We start from the raw sequence: 16883 nt of genomic DNA on the forward strand, positions 1-16883 counted from the left end.
CTGTTCACTGTCTGTTTCCTGGTGGCAGACACAATGTGACCAGTGACACCCATCACCCCCTGATGCCATATCTTCTCTATCATGATGAATTAAAACCTCTTAAACTCTAAGACAAATAAACCTTTCCTCCTCAAGTTGCTTCTTGTTAGTTATTTGGTTACAGTGACAGAAAAAAAATCAAAAAGTCACTAACATATAAACTGCTATTTTCTTCATGCCTAGGCACTAGGTAGACTCTTAAATTCCTCTCCTGGCAGGAGTGCAGGAAAAAGATACTGACAATATCAAAAAGAGCAGACAAACCACAGATCCCGCCAGAAAACCCCTGGCTGTCTACTGCTTGAGCAAATGCATACAGTAAACATGGCTGACAAATGAACTACAGGTAGAGGAGGCAATTTTCAAAGTGGGGAAACTTGTTGTGATGATCACAGTAGCCAAGGTAATATTCAGCCAAGGTTCTTTGCTGCAAACAACAGAAACTGTGGCCACCTGCCACAGAAAGTGACCTGGGAAGCTGTCAGGGTGTGGTCCATGAATGATGCAGAGCCCTAAGGATGTGGCTTAAAAAACTGCTTAGAGACAAAGAACAGAAAACCCCATCACCCGACCCGGGCTTTCAGGTTAGGATGCTGCTGACCCCACTGTGCCGGGAGTCTCCGTGGCACCACCTCCCCTGGATTCCTGGGATTCCAGTGTGATTTCTCCACTCTGTAATTTCTGGTCACCCTTCCAATGCCAAAGGGCAGTTTGGACTGACTGAAGAAGTCTGGTGACCCTGTTGAAAGCAGGAAGATGGAGACTCTCGTTTCTTCATTTTCGAAGGAGGCATCATCTGCCTCCCAACACTCTTACCATGGGGATTTAGTGATAGGTCTGGATGATTATAGAACCAAAACTCAGAGCCAAAGCAAGGCTGGTGAAATGCCTCTGCGGGTGAAGGTGATAACCAGAGTGCTTGATGACTTGAGTTCAATCCCTGGGACGCATGTTGAAGGAGAGAACCTCTGGCCTCCACGTGTGCACAGTGTCAGGGATGGTCAACCCCTCAAATAAATAAGCATCTAATAAAAAAAGTATAAAAAAAGGATAAACTGCATTAAAACAAGACAACACAAAAAAGTGCACCCAGTTCCCACTCAGTAATAAATCTAGACCAATACAAAAACAGAAACCTATTTATTTCTGGATTTGCTGAGATGTGAGAAAGGAGGAACACTCATGTACTCTTAAGAAAATGCTCCGTGGGCAATGTACAATTTATTCCACATGGTAGACTCTTCCCTCCAAATCATTTTCACTGTTATCTAATGCTCCAAGTTAGCAGATTTCCATCATGTATTAAAAAATAATGTAGTTAAAAAATGATTTGGTGTTTTGCCTACATGTATGTCTGGGCACCAGTTACATGCCCAGTGCCCATAGAAGCCAGAAGAGATTGTCAAATCCTTTGGGATTGGAGTTACAGATGGTTGTGATGCACCACTGGGAATTGAGGATGGGTCCCTGGAAGAGCAGTCAAGGCTCTTAATCCTGAGCCATCTCTTTGGTTCCCATTATGTGTGTCATATATATACATAAACTTTATGTGGACGAGTGTGTCTGTGTGAGTGCATGCACACACATGCGAGTCATACATATGTGTGTCATATATGATATATATCTTATAATACATATTACATATATTTAGATGATGTTCACGAATAAGCCAGAGTGAGTGCATGCACACACGTGTGACTCTGCATGTTTATAAAGAGAGGGCAGCCAGATAAGAGCGTTTGATGACGAGGCACAGGAGTTACAGCTATTTATTGATGCCAGACTTTCTAAAAACTCCAAACTCTAGCCCTTCTGGTTCTGTATGTAGTGCTCCTAACCTGGAGCCATCTCGCCAGCCCCACAATCATAGAGTTTTTGATGGAAGTTGATTTCCAAGCCCCTGTTGCTTTACAATTGCAATCAAGCAACTATATCCAGAGTCTAAAGAGCAGAGCAACCAGCAGATATTACAGGATGACTGTGAAGAGACACATCTTCACATCCTGTCACACAATGGGGATGGCTCTGAAGAATGTTTCCAACTCTGTTAGTGAATACTTCATCTTATCTCTTCATTCGACTGGTGACCTTTCAAAAATTTAAAATCAAGAAATACACGCTGAATATGTACATGTGTTGGACATTGCTTAGAAAGTGTATGTGCATGTGTGTGTGTGTGCATGCATATGTGTGTGTGTGTGTGTGTGTGTGTGTGTGTGTATACACAGTATGGAACAACAGCTGCAAGAGACTGTTACAAAACTTAATCAGCACATTTTATTAGAGGGCAAGATTGCTCATCTTTTCCAAAAGATTGTTTTTTCTCTTGTTTTAACTTATAAAATAGGTTTATATGGACAGAAATAGGATGCACAGGAATGCTTCTGATTGAAAGCATTCAAAATAACACATTTGAGAGCTTATTTGGAGGTTCTAGCAGGAGAGCGCAGCCACTTGTATATCCTTGACCAAAGACCGATTCTCCTCTATTCGGGGAAGGTCGTCCTCTTGGACCGAGTGCACAGCTTCCAGAGCGACACACATGGAGTGGTGAGGGAGGAAGGGACACCTGCCTAGCCTGCCAGATCAGCCGAATCAACCCTGGCGATCAATGGGGTGACAGACGTGGCAGCCAGGTTGCCCTCACATCCTAAAATAATACATTTGAAATGTGTGACCTTTGATCTTCCTATCCCAGTCTTATCCCATTGATCCTGAATCCATACACATGAGAGAAACTAAACATAAATGCTTTTCTGATAACCGTGATTTCTCTTCATCTCATATAGTGGATTTTCTTTTCCACTTTGTGTACGTGCCTTTTTTTTATAGAATGCTTTCTTGTTGGTTTCCTGAGATTAGATTAGAGATCTAAAACAACAGCTGGTTTCTTTGATGCATGAACTGTAAATGCTTCCTGGACAGGTGGAGCAGGGGTGGCCAGAAGCTACCTGTTCTCTTAATGGTTTCCGTGTCCTCTTCTCCCTAGTTCACACGTTGCACACCATCTGTGCCTGTGTGCCAAGGAAAAGTCGGAATGGGGTATGCTGCAGGATGGCAGATGCTGGGTGCTGGTGTTAACTTCCTCCTTTCAGGTTTGTGGCATGAGTTCCAGGTTCGGTGAGAGACCCTGCCTCAAAAAATGAGGTGGAGAGTTGGGGATGTTCCTCAGTAGGTGAGAACACTTACTGCATCAGCATGGGGACCCGGTTTACACCTTTAGCACCTGCATCAAAAGCTGAGGATGGCAGCAGGCACCTGAAATCCCAGTGCTGTGGAGGGTGAAGGAGACAGGTGGATTACTGGGGCTTGCTGTGTCAGTTTGAAATCCCACCTCAAGGTCATGATAGAGCAAGCCACCCGAAGAAGACCTACTCTGGCCTCTTCAAGGATTCAAGTGCATATCTTCAAATATGTGTGCATATCGCACACACACACACACTCGTACAAACACATGCATATGCACACACCTACACATCGAAAGAGGTGGAATGAGCAAAGTTCTTGCCCAGAAAGAACCTAGAGATATCACAGCAGCTCATAAAGTCGATTATGGGATTTCCAAGTGATTCGATTTTACCCTTTCATATAATTTCCCATAATTGTGTTTGTGGTGGTTAATCTTCACTATCAATTTGACTGAATTTAGAATTACCACAAAACACACCTCTGGGTGTGTCTATGAAGTTGTTTCCAGAAACACTTTTACAGAAGACTCACCCTGAATGTGGTTTGGCACTGTAGATGGGGGGGATGGGTCCTGGACAGAGCAAAAAGGATATAAGCAAAGTGCCAGCGTTCAGCTCTCTCAGCTTCCTGACTACAGATGCTAACTACCCAGGTGCCACAGGGTCCTGCTGGCATGACTTCCCTGCCAACTGGGAGCCAAGATAAACCCTTCCTTCCCTGGCTTAACCACTTTGCTACAGTAACGAGAAAGGTACCTAAGAGAGCAGTCCTGAAACACAAATTTAGCTTTGTTGTTAAGGAACGACACAGGAACAATGTAACTTCCTACAGAGATAATTATGCTAATGCTCACCTTCCCTTGTCTTCTCTTTGCCATTCTGGTGTCTTAGGAGCTTAGATGGGAACTCAAATGATTCTATGCTTCCCAGTAAAGGAAATTTTAGAGGAAAAAAAAATTTCTCTTTAGTCTCTCACTCCCTAATTTTCTCTATCAGGGGAACCAGAATTCCCTGGTTAGGGAATTTACAACGTCCCTAACGATTTAGGGGTATCTTCTGGAATCAGTTTCCTGACAGTGGGTCAAGGAAGTAGACATTTACCTTTGCCATCTTTGGGTCCTGGTTTGGCCTAAGGATCAAACTGATGTGAAGAAGTAGGTGGAAGAAGCTTACAAGTTCAAGTTACGGGGCACAGAGCCATACCCTAAGAAAACACCTCTTCCCCCAAACAGGTCAATGACTTATAAGCTGAATCAGAGCACGAAGTAGCTGGGGTTTGTAAGACATGGTCATGTAGAGGGGTCAGCAGTGGTGTCCAGCCTTTGCTATTGTGACACTCTGTTGTCAGCTGCAGACTTCACACTTGATGTCTGCACATTTGAGTGTTTTCTCTTTGAATCATGAACAGTCTCATAATGTTTTGAGTTAGGTATATGCATAACTTTGTGGTGGGCTGCTCTCCAGCTAACATCTGCTACATGTGGTCTGCAGGCCCAGGTTCGGATGTACCTGGTAAGGTATTTAAGTGGCTAGAGAGTGAACAGGAAGGTAAGGGTTACTGTAACAAGAACCGGCAAACAGTGCTGCTTCCTGATAGTTTAGTCAGGGCGTCTTTCGTAAGTGACTTTCATATTCCTTTAAGAAACAGAATAAAGGTCAGAGTATCCTGGACTTATTATTGTATTGTTTAGCTCTTCTAATTCAAAATAGTCAATATGTTATGGCAACATTTTGTGGTGGAGTAATCATATTCTTAACTCCTTTAAGGCTAAAAGCCCTGGATACAGCAGAGTGCTTAATCAAATAGAAAACTTTGCCAGTTAGCATTTGCTAAGTGCTCCTGAGTGCCTGTTATCTTACTTTTATCGTATTTAATTAGAGGTTCCCTGACTTGCCGTTCTTGTTGGTTTAGAAAAGTTCAGAGGACTTCCCACAGGACAGGGAACCCTGATTGCTTTTCGGGCTGGGGGGGGGGACTCAATTGGGGGAGGGAAATGGGAGGCGGTGGCGGGGAAGAGACAGAAATCTTTAATAAATAAATAAATTAAAAAAATAAATAAATAAAAATAAAAAAAAGTAAAGTTCAGAGTCCTAACACCAAGCAACTCAACCAAGATGACCGCTGAATTGGGTGCTTAGTTTGGGGTTTCAAGCAAGGTCCCTGTCCTTGCTGTCTCCCGCTGAGAATGAGCTGTTAGTGTAGGATCTGGGATGCTAGGGTAGGACCACTCACAGCCCTCTTCTTTTGGCAGTTGTTGACCGTCCACTTCCCAGTCACTACCATGATCCATCAGGTGAGGTAGCAAGAGCGGTCACTAAGCAATTACACGCACAGACCGGCACCACCTCATTGACACAGGAGTGCCAAGGTAAAGCTCGCTCAGCTTCTCCCTGCTGAACACTACTACGGCTGCTCGGACAGCCCGCCGCCCTTACTAAAGATGGCGAAAGCTGCCTCAGCCGACCCCTGTTCTTCATCATGGAGGCGATCGGGCCCGCCTCCCTGGGCGCCACAGTCACGTGACCCGCACAATGGCTGACAGGCCACTTAACGCTTCCCAGCAACGGCGGGCTAAAGCCATGATCGCCGCCGCCGCCGCGGGCTCGGCAGGCCGTGTCGCGGTGCCCTTGCTGTTGTGCGCACTGCTAGCGTCCAGCAGCGCCTACGTGCTCGACGACTCCGACGGGCTGGGCCGGGAGTTCGATGGCATCGGCGCAGTCAGCGGCGGCGGGGTGAGCGCGGGCTGGCGGGAGGCGAGGATGCTCTGGAGCGCGGGGACGCAGGATGGGGCGGGGGCGGGGGTGGGGTGGGGGAGGCGGGCGTTGCCCGGTCCCACAAGCCCCCGCGGCGTTGCCGGGCGAGCAGACGCCGCTTCCCGCACGCCCCTTTGAAGTGAAGCCAGGCAGGCGGTTAGACCTGAGCGGAGCAGCCCGGAGGTCTCGAGGGGAGAAGTGTCTGCAATGGACCGGCGAGGGCTCGAGAGTGCCCGCGCTCTCGATCGCCCTCCTGGGCTGTCCTTGTCGCGCTGGAAGGGTCGCCTCTGAAAAAGCCAGAGAGGGAACGCCGAGCCTCAGCGGGCTGCCCTAGTGGTTCCCTTCCTTCCTAGGGAGATAGATAGTGGGCCCGTGAGTCAGACAGAAGACATGAGCAGTGCAGCAGGGCATGGGGACCCTTCTTGAGCAGCCGACAGTACACCTCCTCTTCCTCCCCATGCGAGTGTGGCCTCATAGACTCTTTGGGGTTGTGTACGGTCTGAAGCTATCTGGGATACTGTTTTTTAAGAGGGCTACCTTCATCCACGAAGAGAAACTGCCTAGGGGCTGTGCAGTCTGTGCGGGGATGGGGAATGCTGGCTCTCTTCGAGTGCCTGAGAATCGGCAGGTGTACCGGCTAGAACTTAAGTTCTGTCTTCCTCTCCCATTCTGACCTTGTCATGAACACCAGTTAATTCTTCAAAGAAGTGGTATTGGGAAAGATTTCTTTTTGGTTCGAAGATCTCAGGTGTGGGAAGTGGTTTTGTTTTCCAAGTGAAACTAAGGAGTAAACTTTAGATCTACAGGAAAGTTAGCAGCCCAGTATAATGTTCTGTATACCCCAACATTATGTTTGTGTGTGTGCGCGCGCACTAATGAGCTAATCTCTTTATTCTCAGTGGTGTGGTGTTTCTTGTTTTTTTTCATTAAAATTTAAAATAGCAAGTATTTCATATTAATCCTCAATGTCTCCTATTGCTATCTCTGTGATATTAGGTCTAATTGCATAGGCTTCTTAAAAAAAAGGCCAAACTCTCTAGTTTTACTTATTTAGCTCCATTTAAAATTAATAATTTCATAACCTGGTGTGGTGGAGTAAGCCTTTGATCCCAGCACTCAGGAGGCAGAGGCAGATGGCTCTCTGTGAGTCTGAGGCCAAACTAGTGTATGTATATAGTTTCCAGGCCATCCAAGTGCTATATAATGAAACTCTGTCTCTAAAAAACAAAATCAGTTAATAACCTAGAGCAGGAAATTCACTTTTATTTTTAAAGATTTTAATTGTGTGTGTGTGTGTGTGGTGTGAGCATATGTAGATGTGAGAGCAGGTGCCTCTAAAGGCCAGAAGAATTAGGTCATTTTGAGTTGCCATCTCTCCAGTCCCCAGAGCAGGTAATTCTTATCTATGAAATATTCAATTATTAATGTCTTTGTACAGTGTTACTCAGTTTAGGAGAACAATCAGCAATGAATGAAGATGGTTGAACATACTATTTGCTTACCAGTTTAAACTGTGTGTATGTGTGTGTGTACATGTGTGTGACGGACCAGCTCATCTGGGGCACTGGGACGGATGGACCGGACAGGTTCTCAGGAATAGGTGAGTAAGGAGTCAGCGAATGACAAACAGACGCAAGACTCAAGTCAAGTCACCCATCTCTCACATAGGCTGTGGCAGAAGCTTCAAGAAAGAGTGCCCGCAGAGAAGGTGTGTGTGCTTCCTGCACTGGAGCCCTTGCACTCTTGGCATTACCTGCTCCTGTTCTAAGGAACACAGTCTGGCTTCTTCTGGAAGGGAAGACAGTATGTTTAAGTTACCAGAGACCACTGATGAGCCATTGCCATATACAGGACTATATGATGCTAATGGAGGAAGATGGGTTAATATTCAAGGGAAAAAGGTTTCCAAGTTTAATCTGGTGCTTAGTAAATAAAGAACAAAAGGCAAACTTAATTAAGCAATTAAGACGGATTCAGAAAAAACGGGATAAGGATAGAAGAAAGAGATAAATGCCTATAATGTCTTGAGATTGGTTTTGGGGAAGGTTTGAAAAGGAGTTAGAAATATGGAGAAGGAGAAGGAAAGAAGACTATATATATATATATATATATATATATATATATATATATAAAATCCGTGTGGCAACCAATGAGGACCTATCATAATGAGCATAAGTCATCATGAGAATGGCCAAACCACTTCCTCTCTGTATGGATTTGTATATGTATATATGTGTATATACACACACACACACACACACACACATAAATATATATATATATATATATACATATACTGGAGACTGTGAGACTGTTAACCACAACTGCTTGCCCTTAGCTCAAAATGCCATGTACTCATAGCCTAGATAAAGATTTATATCGAAACTAATGTCAAGTCATGTCTAGCACAATTAACCGTGGACTCACACCAGAGACATCTGTCTGATGAAATTCTATTCTCATGTATCGTATCTGATATAATGATTCTAAGAATAATCTGTACCACATGAAAAAACAATACATGCTGTTAAACTATCTTTTCTGTCTAATGCCTCATGCCTAGTAAAGACACATTCAGATGCAATTCCTTTGAGCTTTGAGTCTTGTGTCTGCCATTGGCCGACTCCTTTCCCACATATTCCTGAGACCCTGTCCCATCGGTCTCAGGGTTCTGACTGAGCTGGTCCATCGCACGTGTGTGTGTGTGTGTGTGTGTGTGTGTGTGTGTGTGTATAACTCTTGCTATCTAGCACAGTTTGTAGCAGCATTTAGATAGCTCTCACTTCACCCTTACATTTTTAGGGAAAGCATTTTGCTGTAGTAGTTGAAATGTGGGCTTGACAGGTTGGTGGAGTCATTCTGGTAAGGACATTCACCTTACTTCATAGGGTTTTTTTTTTTCCTGAGGGAACAAAGATAACTAACTGCCTGGCTATACCATTGTGAGGACCGGTGTGATTAGGCAATTGTGATTACTGTAATACTTTAGGGGTTAGGGAGGAGGAAGTTGTTTTGAACAAGTGTACCCCAATGCTATTTCCTAGTATCGCCAATAGCTTCAGGCCTTATTTAGGCACCTTGCTTAGTCATTTGAAAATTCATTGTTTAGTGATGGGTTTCAACATTTAGGTCTCTTGCCTTTGCCTAATGTTTACACTGACTATAGTGTGACTATAGCATTGTTTTTCTAAACCCGGTCCTTCCAGTGTTAAAAGGAGACAGGCCACAAACTGCATTTCCAGTTGTATAATGCAAAATAGGAAGAATTGCTTACGGCAGCATATGTTGGCATGTGGGCATGATGAATGCTTTTTTTTTTTTTTTGACAGTTGAACCTCTGCCAGGCTGTAAAGTTTTTTAGAACAATGTATTTTTTTCAAAGTGTGTTTGTGTGTGTGTGTGTGTGTGTAACCTACCATTTATCTGGGGCTTACCGTGTGCTTGAGCCCTTGCTGTGCTTTTAATGGGCATCTTAAAGTTACAACACCCGAATGAGTACCCAGCTTTATTACTTGCTTGCTCATGGTCTTGTGAGAAAATCAGGACGCATGCTACATTTAGTTCAAAGCCTCCTTCTTGTTCTTTGTACCTGTGCAAACAACCTATAGAAGATACTCAATAGCTGCTTTTGAATAACGAAGAGTAAGGGCAAGAGCTTGAGGATGACATAGCATACACGGAACTTAAAGGTGAGAACAGCACCAGGGATTAGGATGCAGGATTAGTTCGAATAGAGACATGGATCTGCTACCAGTGTTGCGCAAGAACTTGGATTAGCTGGGAGTGGCAGAAGGAAGCTTTCCCTGAAGAAGTGGACTTTGAGATGACAGCTAACTATTGAATTGGAGTTGACTAGAAAATAAAGATTCAATATACATCCCAGGATGACAAGAAACAAAAAACAGTTTGATAGGTCTGAATTAAACTTGCAAGAGTGATAGTCAAGCTGGCAGAACTGGGTCCGAGTTATTAAAGGACTGCGGTATAAACTAAACAGTTGGAATTTTATGTTGAAAGCTATCAGAGAACAAGAAACTTCAGCAGAATAATGACAGGATTACACTTTTGTTTGGAGAATATTGAACTGGTAAGTGGTGTGGAGAATTGGACAGGGGGGTGAATGATAAGCCGCTACGCTGTTTTCCTTAAACTAGTGGGGTTGAAGAGTAGGGGATGGATTTGAGAGCACTGAGGACTTCTTGCTGACTGAGGATGAGTTTGTTGAGAGCACAACCTCAGGCTTATGGCTTAGACAGATTTTGCTGTTTGGGAAGGTAGAACATGTAGAAGAAACAGATTGGGCAAGAATGCTGTTTGGTTTGGATCTGTTGTGCTCCATGACATGGTTTGTGACTCAGAGGGACAGGGTAGGAAGATTCTAAGTAGACCAGGCACCAAGCAGAATGTTCTCTATGAGAGCGCTTAGAGGGGATGGATCCCCGTAAAAAAACAAGCTCATATTCTCGGCAAATTGTCAGTTGATTGCCAGTTTTATGCTGAAAAAAACCTACCCCTGTTTATCTTGCTTATGTCACCAGGCAAAAGCCTTTCCTTAGTTCTGTGTTCCTGAAGGAGAGAATTCAGGCTGACATACTCTTTAAGTAACACTTAGCAACAAAACAAACACTACAAGGAGATAGATACTGCAGTAGATTGTCTCAAAGGCAGGGGAAAAGCAGTCCAGTGGGTTTTGTGTTATGGATTTTAAAGAATTTTTATGACTATGAGGTTGATGCCATATTCATGGATGCGGTCTACTTTTCCTCTCCTGAATCGTGGAGGACCAGATGATTCCATAATCATCTTGAAGAGAGAGGGGGAGTTGACTGGGGGAGGGGGAGGGATATGGAAGGTGGTGGCAGGGAAGAGACAGAAATCTTTAATAAATAAATAAATAATAAAAAAAAACCCATTTAAGTATGTGTGTGTGAGTGTGTGTGTGGAATATGGAGGGGTCAAAACCGTAATGAAGTTAGGGTCTTTTGAGGATGTAACCCTCATTAGTTCACTATTGTGTGTATGTGGCAGGCGGTTGCGAAAGTGTCCTCCTGGTCCCCTAGTTTTGTTTTGTTTGACAGGGTTTCTCCTGGGTGTCCTAGCTCTCACTATAGACCAGACTGTCCTTGAACTCAGAAATCAGCCTGCCTCTGCCTCTGCCTCTTGAGTACCGGGATTAAAGGCATGCACCACAGCTGCCCTAGTGTTTAATAAGGTAGAAAGGCCCTAACTTCAGCTTCAATGATGCTTGTAATCATAAGCAGGGTGCATTTGACTCTCAGGGGACACAGCCTTCAGGTCCTTGGTTCTGTCATGTCTTCCTGCTGCCTAATGAGAGGCACAACCATGAAGACTTAGCTCTAGTTTTCCTGGCTACCTCATATCTATGCCTTGCCTACACCTTGATCTGACCTTCCAAAGGACAGGTTTTTGGTTCACTGTTGGTTTTCGTTAGTGCCTGTACTTTCTACGTATGTTTTTCCATTCTTTCTGTTGACAATCTTGTATGCAGTTTTGTTCATATGGCCCTGCCTTGGGGATTGCTGTGTAGTTGATCACAGTGGTAGCAGATGGAATTTATGAAGATAAGGGGAGTGCTGTTCTTCTCAGCATTACTCTGGTGGCTGTAAGATATTAATGCATAAAATTGTCTGAGATTCATCTCATTTATTCTTGCCCCCAGATATTTTTGTTTATTTTACATCCCAACAGTGTTTCCCCTCCCTCATCTCCTCTCCTTCCAGCCCCTCCTCCTACTTCCCCTTCTCCCCCACCCCCACGCAGTCCTCCTCCATTTCTATTCAGAAAAGTGAGGGCCTCCCATGGCTATCAACCAAACATGGCAAATCAAGTTGCAGTAAAGGCACTCAACTCCTGTTAAGGCTGCACAGGGCAATCTGGTGTGAGGAATAAGGCCCCAAAATTCCTAGCCCCCAGATATTGATAAGTAGTTTAAGATAGATTATTCCAGTTTCAAGACAAAATTGAAATCATGTTTACATTAGTTATTTTTCATGTTGTAAAGACAGAATACCCCAAGTGAATTCAAGGGAGCAGTGATTATTTTGTTTGAGGTGATTTATTTAGTTTGAGGGCTTGGTCTATCATGGTTGGGAAGGAGGACGAGGCAGCTTGCATTGCATTTACAATTAGATATAGTGAAAGAAGAAGAGAGATAGAGAAATACAGATATGCTGGTCTGTGCTTAGCTACCTTGCTTCTTTTTGGACAGTTTGAGGCCCCAGCCCATGAAATGGTTCTACTCACATTGAGGATGGCCCTTCCCACCTCACTTAACTGAGTCTAGAAACTCCCTCTCAGACAGGCCCAGAAGTGTGTGATTCTAGATCCTGTCAAGTTGACATTGTTAACCATCAACAATGCTTTAGTAGCCTTTATAAGCTTATCTCTCATCAGCTCTTATACCAGCATAAGAAAACCTGTTAGCTCTTAGAAAAACAATAGACTTGTGCACCAGGGATTGGGCACCGACCAAACAGACCAAACAGTGCAGGGAAATGACTCTCCCCAGCTCTATTTGCCCAAGGAGTGGTCCAGTAGGGACATGTGGGGCCGGGGTTGGATGGGCTGCGTGTGAACACTGTAGACAGGTATTGATGATTATATTTGTTTTCATATTTTTGAAAACTTTTATTTTTTCAGGCAACCTCTAGGCTTCTAGTAAATTACCCAGAGCCCTTTCGTTCTGAAATACTGGATTATCTCTTTAAGGTAAGGAAAATTATCTCCTGGGCTTATGATGTTTTGAAAGTGTATGGTTTTATCAGCTTCTTGGTAGTTTTTTTGTTTGTTTGTTTGTTTGTTTTTTTTTGATTTTTAGAGACAGGGTTTCTCGGTAGTTTTTGGTTCCTGTCCTGGAACTAGCTCATGTAGACCAGGCTGGCCTCAAACTCACAGAGATCTGCCTGCCTCTGCCTCCTAAGTGCTGGGATTAAAGGTGTGCGCCACCACCACCCGGCTCTTCCTGGTAGTTTTTGTAGACAGTGGCAGATTCCACTTGGAATAAGCTGCTTTTTGTGGTTCTGCTCCTTTCATCTGTGCAGCCAAAGGCCTCTGTGGATGATTGTGTTGAGGCTTTACATGATGGAGCATGGTGATAATACTGTTATTTTTTTCCACAGCCAAACTTTGGTGCCTCTTTGCATATTTTAAAAGTGGAAATCGGTGGTGATGGGCAAACGACAGGTAGGAAGATCTGGGAAACAGGATTTCCCCAATTTTAATCTATATGTAAACATACAGGGCATAAGGAGGGTCAGCTCCTATGAGGTGACTGGTCCTCCACAGACTGTACTTAACTCGTCTCCCTTCTCATTTTTGGGATACTTGTGAGTGTGTGTGTGTGTGTGTGTGTGTGTGCGTGTGTGTGTATTTGTGTGTCTATGTATGTTTATGGCAGTGTGGAGGTTAGAGGACGACTTGAGGGAGTAAGTTCTTTCCTCCCACTATGTGGGTCCTGGGACTCTAGCTGAAGTTGTCAGGCTGGGTGATATGCACCTTTACCTGCTGAGCCATCTTGCTGATCTGATATTTCTTTTCTTTTTAAAAATTATGTGAAATGTAAAATTTTCAAGATAGTATTAATACTCTAAATTGCTCAATTGGAAGTTTATGAAAAAGTTATAAGAAAAATTTAATTATGTGTAGGACATTAAGATGTTACAAACTCTAAAAATGTATTGTAAAATGCAACTTGTATTTTAGAAACAGAGCTTTCTTTCTTAAAAAAACAACATATATTAAATAATTAAATCTTCAACCCTCATAATCAAATTTTAAAGGACTTCTGTTTAGTATTTAACTTAATAATTATAGGCTAAGCCCATTAATATTAACTTGAGAATATCTTCTATATTTTGTCTTCCTGCTAGCGATTTCAAAGTAATTATTTTTAAAAAAAGATGTATTTTGATTTTATGTGTACAGGGTTATGTTTGTGTTGATATATGTATACTGTGTGCATGCCTGGTGCCTGCAGGGGCCAGAAGATGGAGTTGGACTCCCTGGGACTGGAGTATCAGATGGTTGTGAGTCTTCATGTGGGTGCTGGGAGCCAAGCCTACATTCTCTGGAAGAGCAGCCTTTACAGCTGAGGCATGTCTCTAGCTTGCTGGAAGTCACTTTCTAACAGGTACATCTATTGGAGTTTCAGGACAAAAGTCTTGGCATCTAGTGTGACAAACTTGGTTTGACCGCTTATCAGGGACACAGCATTGGTGATGGACAGGAAGGGCACTCTTACCATCCAGATCACTCTGGAAGATCAGAGAAAGGTCTAGTGAACCACGGCTTGTTGTGAGGGGCTGACAAGGATTTTGAGGCCGTATTGAAATGGGGAACAGAGGCCTGTGTCTGTGGTTTGGCTAGCTAGAGTTTTGCATGGTTGGCAGAGCAGGTAACCTTGGTCAGGCTGTGCGGTCTGATCATTCATTATCTCAGGGCTGGTCCTGCAAAGGTCCTGAGAAGTCTTTCTCCCTTGAGAGGGCAGCTTGATTTCCCTTCTTGCCTACTGTGGGAGGCTTGCTGTTGTTTTGGGAGGCAGTCTTAGTCTGATGAGATAAATGTGTGTTTGTGGATCAGAACTGTTCTTAGACTCCAAGATAACTGCAGGACAGAGTAATTTAGAACTCCGGAGGGAAAAAGAGAGGCAAAATGAAGTCAGAGAGGGAGAAAATGAGAGGGAGGTAGGTCAGCTGCTGGGCCCTCTTTCGGGTATTCATGTAGAATTTATGTGGAAAGAAAAAGGTCCTACAGAACAGAGGTTTTTCTCAAAAAGTGTCTTTTTCAAAGATTTAGACAGGATGCCGGTGCAGGCAGGGTGCCGATGCAGACAGGGTGCTGATGCTGATCTGGTGCATTTGCTGAAGCTAAATTAGAGATAACGACACATACGCACATTCTCATGTTGACATTAAAGATGACATGGTTCAGAAGCGTCATTCATAGACGGCTCCATTGAGCAACAAGTGAGGTTTGTGGTGCGTGAGAGCACTTGAGGACTTGGATGTCAGAGAATGACCTCTGACCTCGGTTTTCCTCTGCCAATTGTGAGTGCTGGCAGAGGACTTTGATATTGTGGTATTCACTTTTCCATAAGGCTAGTAGTCTGATGACATGTTATGTGGTGGAATATAAGAATTGGGGCTCAGGAGTACAGTGATTCATACCCAAAGTTGAGAGTGAAAATTAAGATGATATGAACTTGAAGTTGGACTCGGGAGCTTGAAAACCTCAGAGAGATCAGAAGCTCAGCAGAATGCAGTCCTGGGAATTTGTAGGAATACAATGCGATAGCTTCTCTCTCAGTACTGTTTTTTTACATAACATTGTGGTTTTATTATTTAAGAATCTTACAGTGTTTAAGATACTAAAAAAATAGGAAATGATATGCTTTACACAGCCACCTTCTTATAAAATTTTTATCTTCACAACTAGAATACAAGGAAAGTGCACTTTAAAAATTGTTTGTGTTTGTATGTGTATAAGTGTATGAGTAGAGTGTGTGTATGATGATATATATATATATATATATATCGAGAGAGAGAGAGAGAGAGAGAGAGAGAGAGAGAGAGAGAGAACTTGAACGGTTCCAGACAGCACCGTTCATGGGTTATTTCCTTCCTTTTGCTCTCTTCCTGTTCAGATGGCACGGAACCATCCCACATGCACTATGAACTAGATGAGAATTATTTCCGAGGCTATGAGTGGTGGTTGATGAAGGAAGCCAAGGAGAGGAACCCTAATATTATACTCATGGGTAAGGTTACAGTGCTTGGGGGTCTCTTTAACTTTTATATTAAGAATCATGCTTGTGATGCCCCTCTCCCCGCTAGCAGCTACAAAACATATACAGGACTGATCTTCATTGTCACTGTTTATTATGTTGCGTCTTTATGAATTATAATTTTATTGTTTTATAGATATACATTTGATTGATTGATTGATTTTTGAGACAGAGTCTCACTTTGTGACCTAGGGTAGCCTGGAACTTGCTATGTAGCCCAGACTGGCCTATCACTCATCCTCTTGTCTCTGAAGTGCTAGGGTTACAGGCTGATTTATTGTGCCTGGCTTATTATTGCTAAGTCTTGGTGTCATTGCTGTGCTGAAATACCATGACCTCAGAGCAAGTTGGGGGACAAAGGATTTTTTTCTTTTTGCTTACACTTTCAGATCACTGTTCATCATCAAAAGAAGTAAGGATAGGAACCCAGACAGGGCAGGATCCTGGAGGCAGGAGCTGGCACAGAGGCCATGGAGCTTTTTAATGACCTGCTCAACAGAACTTGCTCAGACTGCTTTCCTGTAGAACACAAGCCGGGGATAGCACCGTTCACAATGGGCTGGGCTGTAGGCCATCAGTCACTGTAGGCCATTCAAGCTGAGCTAAATAAAATTATATTAAATGTTTTCTTTTGAATTACAAAATTTAGTTCCCTTGATAGTTAAAGGAAAGAATATTATTTTCCAAATTAAACAGTCACTGAAGAGTGTGTTCTTCCAGAAATGTTTGGAAGAGTGTAAGCATCTTGGAATTGAGCACCTGCTCCCTGCTGTGCTGTTTTCAAGGTTAGACCTCATGTAGGTGAGGGCATTTTCCTGTTAAACCACAGCCCATCAAAGACTCACGTGGTAGATCTTCACTGTGCTCAGCCTTCTGTTGTTTTAAAATGGTCTGTTGTTTTAATGTCATACATTTTACATAGTGAAATTAGCTTAGGAAAAATTGCATCATGTTGATTCTGAGTTTGCTTTTGGCAGTGAACTAGATGGTAGTATATTCAACTGGAAGTGAGCTTATTTGAAAATATCGCAGTTGAAGTGGGAATTGTAACTCGTGCCTTTCTGTTCCCTTTTCTGACTTCACAGTCCAAAGAGTCACAG

General features: G+C 43.4%; 1 protein-coding gene across 1 annotated transcript in view; it reads left to right on the forward strand.

Annotated features, from left to right (window-relative positions):
• Positions 1-5750: 5750 nt before the first annotated feature.
• Positions 5751-16883, forward strand: part of LOC121434359 (galactocerebrosidase) — a 49395-nt gene continuing 38262 nt past the window's right edge. The window contains exons 1-4 of the mRNA XM_041633252.1: positions 5751-5960; positions 12642-12710; positions 13121-13184; positions 15643-15756. Coding sequence (XP_041489186.1) covers positions 5760-5960; positions 12642-12710; positions 13121-13184; positions 15643-15756 — 448 coding nt within the window. The 5' untranslated portion in view covers positions 5751-5759. The remainder of the gene's footprint in view (positions 5961-12641; positions 12711-13120; positions 13185-15642; positions 15757-16883) is intronic.

Source organism: Microtus oregoni, unplaced genomic scaffold (genome assembly GCF_018167655.1).
Source record: "Microtus oregoni isolate MIOR12 unplaced genomic scaffold, Mior012 000043F_ref0000047, whole genome shotgun sequence".
Taxonomy (NCBI): domain Eukaryota; kingdom Metazoa; phylum Chordata; class Mammalia; order Rodentia; family Cricetidae; genus Microtus; species Microtus oregoni.